The sequence below is a fragment of the Eutrema salsugineum genome, unplaced genomic scaffold (genome assembly GCF_000478725.1).
Source record: "Eutrema salsugineum unplaced genomic scaffold, Eutsalg1_0 scaffold_13, whole genome shotgun sequence".
In the NCBI taxonomy this organism is placed as follows: Eukaryota; Viridiplantae; Streptophyta; class Magnoliopsida; order Brassicales; family Brassicaceae; genus Eutrema; species Eutrema salsugineum.
This window is the reverse complement of record NW_006256885.1, coordinates 3196710-3206430: the sequence shown is the minus strand read 5'-3', so window position 1 is coordinate 3206430 and position 9721 is coordinate 3196710. Positions and strand designations below refer to the sequence as shown.

Genomic DNA, 9721 nt, shown 5'->3' with positions numbered 1-9721 from the left:
CAACGCTTATCTTCAATTTGACCCACTAATTTGATTTTCTACATAAATCTACACAAGTATGGAGTCTTGTGTACACAGAAAGGTCACACAGGGAGAGGGAGACTAGGCCCTGTGGAAATGGATTCTGAATAATGCTCTCATTGATTCTATTGTCAATAATTTGAAGAGGTGACAGTTTTATATCTCTCTGAAGATCTTCGTAAACACTCCTCTAGATGCAGCCCAATATTGAACAGTTTAGCCTGAAAATGTTGGACAATTAGTGAGTTAGTTAATTATTCTATGGTAACATTACATATATTCTGAGAAAATCAATAATGTCACAGAGCACAAACTTTCTTATATCTTCTAGCAACAGTCGGTGGCTCATCCTTTGCTCCCGCATCACGCCATATATATAGTACCACGATCATGAATGTTCAAGAGTTGCATGCTTTGCGTACGTACATCAACCTCCGCTCGGACAAGTGTACAGTCCTACTCTGAAACTACATCTAACAGAGACTTTATACTGATAGCGTCTTCAGCTCTTAATCTTTTCATCATCATCATCAAATCCATGTTGGAATAATAATCCAAAGATTAAAATTCATGTTTTCACGAATGTAAAGACAGAAGTCAGTCTGTACAACACAAAACAAACATGTGCTTCAAAGACGTTTATCAATAATTGTGGTCACAAAATAAGCTTAACAATAAACAAGCGATTCTCAAATTTGATTAGAAGTGAAACAAGAACCAACAACTACATGTTTCATCATAGTTGCATACTTGCATACACGCATTACAAGTAAACTAAAAGAAGACACGTTCATGTATTCATTCATTCATCAGAGAGTAGCAGCAAGAACCTTCTCGGCATTATATAATGATGCAGGGAATGTAAGCACATGACCAAACCACTCAACTTTCCCCCAAATTTTACAACTGTTGCGCCTTTCAAGCGCAATCTCCGCACACCAAATCTTCCTCTTATTGCCGCCACCAGGACCAAAACAACTCACATCCTCGTGCCACAAAACCGCCCCATCTTTCCACCATAATCAGCCAATCTAATCCTTTTAGAACCACGAGTGAGCTCAGGTAGTCTCTTCAAACCCTCCAAACCTCTCCACGATCTTACCTCAGTGTCATACCATCTCAACACTCCATTAAGAGCAGAGTACAAAACGTTATTTATCACGCAACAAGCAGCTGAATCCATATACCAACCCAATCTCCCATCGCCAACAATGTCCCATCTACCTTCGTTGGAATCATAAGCAACAACCGTATCTTCGTGAGTCATCGCGTGCAACTTCCCGTCAAAACATGCGGTTTTGCTGTACAACTTGTATTCTGTCTCGATGGGCGGCACATGATCCCAAATTTGGGTTTTTTGTGTCGAACACATCTAACAAGTTCTTAAAACTGAAATTCCCAGCTTTGTAGCTACCTGCTACATATATCTTTTGATCAAGGACGCTAGCAGAGAGTGTATAGAGTTCAACCGGCAAGCTTGGAGCCTCGCTCCACTTATGAGACTGGCAATCCAGTATGGAGACGTTAGAGAAAGACCACTCAGAGGCAGCCACGGAGGAAAGGGATCCGCCAATGTTGTAGATACTAGAACCAACAGCCACTAGACCCGAAAAGAGCGCACGAGGAGAGTTGGAAAATTGGGACTTTAGCCAAAACATACCCACTTGACTCTTTCTTCTTCTTCTTCTTCTTCTTCTTCTTCTTCTTCTTCTTCTTCTTACTGGTTTCATTGGTTATGGTTTGATCAGGTTTCCGGCAGAGAGTGAACCAGGTAGGTTTGTCACCAAAACAACGTAAGCACACATAGAGACAGCTCTCGGTGTGTCCCAAGAGTGACCGGGTCTTGTAAAGCTCTGGTGAAGCAATGAGAGATCGAAAGCTCTTGGAGACGAGGGAGAGCGTGGGATAGTACAAACCTTGAGACACGTGCGATGCAGTTCAATAGCAAATCATAGGGAAGCGATGGAATAGGGGTCGATTGCGGCGTCGAAGGAGGCTCCTTCCTCTTCTTCTTCCTCTTGTTTTTTCCCGGCGGGGACGACATTAATTGATGGAATTGACTGAGACGAAAAAATCTCGTTAGGTTAGGGTTTTGTATAACAACAGACCATATCGCGTAAGTGAACAACACGTAAGGTTATAAAAACAACTCGGCTTTATGGGCCGTTACTTTTCATATGAAAGTTGTTGAGCTTTATGGGACGTTACAAAATTGATAATATGAATGAGAGTGAGACCAAAGTTTTTTCTTATACTTTTAGATCTCTTAAAACAGAAGAATAATTACTTTAGTTGGTATCTAATTTTGTCGCCAGAATTATTAATATCTATATGAACTTTGGTTTTACATGTTTACAGATTTGTTTAAAATCAAAATTAATATAAGCCAAACAGATATATGGAGATGAATCAAACTACACAAAAATGAAAAATTAAACTGAAATAAGTTTGGTTAAACATTAAAAAGTTTCTCCCAAGTTCATTGCTGTAGATTTCAAACATTAATCATTCTAATTGATCCAAAAACATTTTCAATTGAGTTCATTGCTGTACTTTCACTGATCTAGAATTTAGTTCTCAAGGGTTCGAGGCTTTGTTCTACCGAGCTTTAGTCCTTAATTAATTTTGACATTGCCGTAGTGGTTCCCATGGAGGTGTATAAGAAACTGAGAAGATTCGTGTGCCAAAAAGTGAATCTCCTCACCTTGGAATTTCGAAGATACTAGAGATTCGCCGTGGAGAAGAAGGAGAATTCAGGGAAAAGCAGAGATGATGAAGAAGGTCGTCGGTTTTGGTTATTAGGGGGGTATTAGGCTACGTACGAGACTGCATGCACAAATTCTATAGTGATTGTATTGATAAATGGCTTTCCATGAGTGCACCATGTTTCTTTTGTTTTGCATGCAATATCTGAATCTGATAGTATCTTATAAAACTAATGGATTTATCTTTCAAAATAGGAATATCCGTGCTTAGGAAAATGAGAGAAGCTGCCAAAGCTAGAAAACGGATTAGTAAAATCTACCATCTCTTAATTAAGACCATAGCCAACCAAAATCAGCTAAACTAATTTAACTAAAGAAATATTCATTTTAGCCAAGATATTGGAAAGCAACCATTTATTCAGTATCCCTCTTTATATGTTGTTGGATGTTCAATGTGGAGCATAGCGTGAAGGATACGTTTATGGCATCTTTTGATATCATCTTCTCTCACTAAGTCCACTTTTGATCTGATCTACTATCTGTATGGAATGTTGTGTGTTTTTAAAACTGCATCGTGGTATTTTCGCATTAATTAATATTTTATTTTTGATACAAATAGATAAACTAAAGACTGGAGAAAATGACGTGTGCTACATAATATTATTGTGGGAGAGAGATCGTCAAGTTGTTGTGCTTGACTACTTAGTTTACTTTCTATTTTAATTTTATTTCTTATTATAAACCCATTTCATAACATTATTGAAGTATAATTTTACTAAATTAACAAGAAAGTGACGCACGAAATGGCGTAATTTCCTCCCCTGGACCACATGCATCTATAAGTACACAATAAAACGATGTCAACGAGTCATTTTAGTATTATTTACTTAAAAAAACATTTTCCTTTGGTACCAATAATTACATTAGTACAAGTATAGTTTAAGCAACATATTTATTATTATTTGAACTCGGAAACTATAAATAAAATATCAGAGCAGTGACATAATCACATGGGTATTTTTTGACATAATCACATGGGGTATTATACTATTATTAGTACTACTATATCCGGTGGATTGAGGATTTAAATATAAAATTCAGAGATATTTAAATTTTGCAAAAAATAAATTCAACGTGCAAATGTTCATCTTGGTCAAGAGAGAACGTGCACGAAAGTTACTAGTAACTTTAGAGATTTCAACATTTTAAAAATCGATTTAACAAAGGCATTAGCACTCACGCGCTCCAATTCGCGAGTCAGCCGACAATTTCGCTTGTTGTTATTGAGTTAAAATATAAATAAAGTAATTTAAATTGCCGCTTCGCATCTCGTGAATGATTCACGTTAAACAAAAAAACTGACTGGTGACTGGGAGGGGACATAAAATAACGCACGTTTCTGGACACGTGTCAAACCACAAAAGAAACGCCAAACACAGAAATCTCACTGCACGACGATGCACGTGCCTTTTTGACCGACTATATCCGGTAACATAAACCCGACCAGCCTGTAGCTGCATTTTGCGCCAATAGCAGAGGAGAAAAAGGAATCTTTTTCGTTTATTTATTTAGTAGGGAAAAAAAACTCAAAATAGTATTAAATTATTATTTAATCGTGCTGTTCACATGTCGTATGCGATGGTTAAAAAGAGAAATCGCGGTGTGTGTGTTTAACTTCATTCCACGTTTTTCATTTTTTTTTCCCCAAACTCTCGTTTGTTCCCTTTTCCGGCGACGCTTAATCGTATTTATTGTTTTCCAGATAGATATTTGTGTTTGAGTTCGGCGTTTTAATCGTTCGAGGTTTGAGATCGAATTGTTCTGTATCGTTGTGGTTTCTCTGCGGCTTTGTATAGATGGAGAGAGATTTTCTCGGCCTGGGTTCGAAAAATTCTCCGATCACTGTGAAGGAGGAAACCAGCGAAAGCTCTAGAGATTCAGGTTATTCCTCTTCAGTTTTTCTTTTCTTCTTCCACTGAATCAGTTGGTTTTAAATCTCTCAAGCTAATTCTTAAACCAAATCATCGATTTTCAAAGGATGAATTATGCGTTAGGAGTTAGTACTAGATTGGGATTTTGATTTTGGAACCCGGATTTTATGGCTTGCTCGGGAGCTGGATTGTCAGTTTGTATCTTGGTGGAGAACATTTTCCTTCGCTTTCTCGAGAAACGAACCGAGGATTTTGGATTTTAGGAAAAACAAATTTTAGGTTGTATAGTTTTACTGTTTTAGATAGCCTTTAGGTATCGGAAATTATTTTTTGTTAAAGTAGGTATCGGAAATTACCGAGAACAAATTTGAAGGTAGCGTTTTGTTACACAATCATACTCGGTAAGTTTTTTTATTTACAAGCTGCATAATTTTACTCTAGGGGGTATTTTGTTTTGAGGAGTGTGATTAAGAAAAAAATATAGTTTAATTAAAGATTATTCTAAAAAAGAATACGTAAAATGTTGGTAAAGAAGGGGTTGAACAGAGACGGGTACAGAAATAGAAAAAAAAAATAGAGACGGTTGGTAGTAGGTAGAAGATTAATTATACACAAAATTGCAAGGTGGGATTACTTTATAAGATGATTAAATATTGATTGTGTGTTGATTAAGTGAAACTGGCGTAGGGTATTTAAATAATGCGAGGTACAATGAGAATGACTACTTTTCTTACCACGAGGAATTAAAATTATGTCCACTTTGTTTTCTTATAAGCCAAAAACGTGCCATTCCATAAAAGTAGTGCATCGACATGTGCTGTGTGGATTTAAAGTTGAATCTCTCTTTAATTTTATTTTTTAAACTTGAATTTTTTTTAAATTATAGTAGTTTCGTACATTGGTTTTGAATAAATGTTTTAAATTAGAAATGGTTTCTAAGGTGGTTTTGTTGCCTCGTTGAATTTGTAAACAGTATCAGATTCTTTTTACATAGTTGGTGAATTTTTAATTCTTTTTATTGGGTTGGGTTTTGAATTAATCGTCTGTTGATTATGTAAGATCTTGGGTCATTTATGATTAACAGTTATTACTCCTTGTCTGACTTTAAACTGATGGAAGTTCTATTGTCTCCTTATTTTTCTATTGCAGCTCCAAATAGAGGAGGAATGAATTGGTCATTCTCAAACAAAGTCTCTGCTGCTTCTTCTCAGTTTCTATCTTTCAGGCCATCCCAAGAAGACAGACATAGAAAGTCTGGAAATTTTCATCTTGCACACTCTGGTTCCTTCATGCCATCATCAGTTGCAGATGTGTATGATTCAAACCGCAACACTCCTTACAGTTCTATACAGGTATTTGTCATCAAGACCAGGTTGATTTGGGGCTTATAGACCCATGTGCCCTTTAAAGTTAGCCCTGTGGAACAAGTTTCTGTTGTGGTTCCACATCGATCAACCCTGTTGTTGATAGTTAATGCTAATTGGTTTTTGCATCTAGTCTTGGTTTAATAGTGATTGATTTTGAGTGTAAGCGAAGCCTCTTATTATTAATTAAATAGGTTAAACAGTTCCCTTAGACTGATGTTATGGCTTGTTGCTTTCAGGGAGTCAGGATGTTCCCAAATTCCAATCAACAGGAAGAAACTATCGCAGTTTCCATGTCTATGCCGCCACTCCAGTCTCATTATGCACCAGGAGGAAAAAGCTTCATCAGCAATAACATAAATTCGCAACCTTTGGTCGGAGTTCCTATCATGGCACCTCCAATTTCAGTCCTTCCTGCTCCAGGATCCATTGTAGGGACAACTGATATTAGGTACCAACTGGTTATCTTTTGTCTGTTAGTCACCTTATCATGAATTATATCTACACACTCTCTGTAGAGGCTTCTACAAATAGTTGACTAACGACTATTACTATTGTCAGATCTCCTTCCAAGCCATTAGGATCACCTGCTCAGCTGACAATATTTTATGCCGGTTCAGTTTGTGTTTATGATGACATTTCTCCTGAAAAGGTAGCTTAATTACTTTCTCTCATATATGTGTTTCTTTTTTTCCTGCAAATTATGGCTCATTTGCTTAATAATATCATTCTGCCATTACAGGCCAAGGCGATAATGTTGCTAGCTGGAAACGGTTCATCATCTATGCCTCAAGCCTTTTCACCACCTCAAACTCATCAACAAGTAGTCCATCATGCTCGTGCCTCTGTTGATTCTTCAGCTATGCCTCCCAGCTTCATGCCTACAGTCTCTTATCTTAGCCCTGAAGCTGGTAGTAGCACAAATGGACTCGGAGCATCGAAAGCAACAAGAGGCTTTACATCAACATACCACAACAACCAAACTAATGCATCCATTGTCAACTGTTCAGTTGCAGTTTCTTGTTCTACCAATGTAATGGCTCAAACAGGTAAAGTGAAGTTTACTTTTATACCTGATGCTAAATTAGCTTACTACTTACTATATTTATAAATGGCTGAAGGTTCAATCTCGTTCTGTTTTTTTTTTTTTTAATGTAGTGGCTTTACCTCAGGCTCGCAAAGCATCTCTGGCTAGGTTCTTAGAGAAACGCAAAGAGAGGTGCACAAACAATTCTTCACATGATAAACCAATTAATTGTTTCTTGACCTAACTCTCTCAGTGTTGGTTTCGCAGGGTCACAAACATATCGCCATATTGCTTAGACAAGAAGTCATCAACAGATTGTCGGACACCAATATCTGAATGCATAAGTTCTTCTCTCAGCTCTGCAACCTAATCTCGTTTGCAGTAAGACTGGTTCAGACCAGTCCAGACCCATCTTTGCATTTTCTCAGTTTATCTTTTTCTTTTTGTTACAGAATTTGGCTACACCGAAAATTTTTCTTAGCTTATATATTTTTAGTATAATTTTTTTTCTCTTGCTACACTGGGTTTCTTCTTGGCCTTATATACTATAGTGTATACTTCATTTATCAGATTTTGATTGAATGGAACTTGTAAGAGCAAATCAGATATGTACTTCGGAAATTAGTAGAAACTGTTAGTTTTTGTCTTTAGTCTTTGTTATATATTACTCAAGCTCGCATTTGTATTGCATTTGTATTTTTCATACCTTGGAATCGGATCCTAATCAGTTTAAATCATGCTGTCTCTACAGGTTTAAATCAGGTTTCCTAATGGAGTATAGAATATGGATTAGTTTTCAAACGATGATTGAAGTATTGTAAACCATATACCATCGAAAAAGAAAAAAAATTAACAAGATAGACTTGATATCAAAATCAGACGTTACAAATAAATCTGACGTTAAAAACATATATATATACTGATCAGATGCCGGAGGTGCCAAATGACGACGGTGGCGAGGTCGACTATGATGTTTGTTAAAGCCTAATCATGTTTGTGATTCTCTTTATTTAAGTTTGTGTTAATTATGTTTGTATTATTGGATAACAATCTTTTATTTTGGATGTTCTGGTTGTTGTCAAATACTGTACTCCTTGCTACCATATTGTAAATGATTAAATGTTGATATAGCATAATACAAGCTATATAAACAAAAAGTAAAGTAGATACCTGAATTTCAGATCAATTGTATGCTTCAAGAACACATACACCTCCACAATGGCAACATAGAGGAGAATAACTACGTTATACGTATTTAAAAAAAATTCATAGTGTACAGAAATAGTACATGCAAAATTTAAATGGTTTTTAGATTAAGCAAATCTAAATGAATGTACATTTGTAAGAAAAACTCATGGGTTGCAGTTTTGTATCTCATTAATACCATATACCCTAATGCATATGAACATGTCACTTTCACATGATCATGCAGTCTAACTTTATTCACATAATCTAATACGATTTATAATTTTTCCATGTTAAAGCTAGTTAGAATCAGCTTCATAAATTTTTATACTGGGTGATCTCCACAAATATCATCTCTTTTACATTAATTACATGAATGTTTCCATATTTTGTGAAAATAATGAAATTGTTTTTTTTTCATAATGACACACATTATTATTTTTATAGAGTATAAAATTTGAAACACAACAAAGTTGAAGATTAACCAACGGTTGGTAGTGTGATAATAGGAAAGTTGATTGGTGCTATGTGTTTTAACATAATACCGAGTTGTGAGAGGTTTTGATCACCAATTTGAATAAGTAACACTTAAGTCTGATATAATTCAGATGACCATTTTGATCACCCATTTGAATAAGTGACACCTAAGTCTGATATAATTCAGATGACCATTGGAGATGGTGGCGAGATGGTAAGGATCATGCAGTTTAACTTTATTCACATAATCTAGTATGTTTTATAGTTTGTCCATGTTAAGGCTAGCTAGAATCATCTTCATATGTAGTCATTACGATCATATGTAGTCACTAGGATGTTTTTTAATGGTGTAGCATAAAAAGGTTGGATGAAATATTTTAAAAGTGTCACTGATCTCTACATCCAATCGCTTTATCAAACAGAAAATCACATTTAAGTTTGTGATTTGATTTGATATAAGAAATAAAATATTTTCAATCATCAAACAAGGTTGTACATGTCGAAACCTGGGTAAACATACCATGAAAACTTAACGAAAACTAACAAAATGTCAAAATAAATTTTGAAAGAAACGAAAGCAGCTCCTAAAACAAGTATAACCAGCTGAAAGCCAAAACAATTTTGATCTGACATCTGCTAATCACTTCAAGTCTCACAAAATATTTATTAATCCAAAGACATGATAAAGGAAGCAAAAGAAACTATAATGCTAATTGGACCATAAACAAACAAAAAAAATGATCATTGGACACCAAACACCATAATTCAACGCCTCTACCAAAATACTGGGTGATGCTCTATATTCGTTTTCTCCTCCAACAATCGAAGAAGGAATTTATGTTTTCATCACATCTCACGATTCCTTGTATGGTAATGAGGTTTTAAATATACTGTTAAGAACTTGCTCTACTACTCGTCCTTGTATGGTATTAAAAAAATAATGAGGTTTTAAATATACCATTAAGAACATGCTATACTACATTAAACACGTATAGACAGAGTCTATCATAA

At 35.6% G+C, this 9721-nt stretch overlaps 1 protein-coding gene and 1 pseudogene across 2 annotated transcripts; one reads left to right on the top strand and one right to left on the bottom strand.

Annotated features, from left to right (window-relative positions):
- Window positions 1-830: 830 nt before the first annotated feature.
- On the bottom strand, window positions 831-2065 carry LOC18024678 (annotated as a pseudogene).
- A 2321-nt stretch (window positions 2066-4386) lies between these two features.
- LOC18024677 (protein TIFY 6B) lies at window positions 4387-7852 on the top strand. Of its 2 annotated transcripts, XM_024159979.1 has the most exons (8): window positions 4387-4667; window positions 5807-6009; window positions 6261-6472; window positions 6583-6673; window positions 6764-7070; window positions 7180-7240; window positions 7316-7429; window positions 7800-7852. In XM_024159979.1, the coding sequence occupies exons 1-7, from the start codon at window positions 4583-4585 to the stop codon at window positions 7416-7418; spliced, it is 1062 nt and encodes a 353-aa protein (XP_024015747.1). In that variant the 5' UTR covers window positions 4387-4582; the 3' UTR covers window positions 7419-7429; window positions 7800-7852. The 2 variants fall into 2 exon arrangements, with proteins under 2 accessions (XP_024015747.1, XP_006406679.1); XM_006406616.2 differs by lacking the exon at window positions 7800-7852 and having other exon boundaries at window positions 7316-7736.
- The last annotated feature ends 1869 nt before the right edge of the window (window positions 7853-9721 follow it).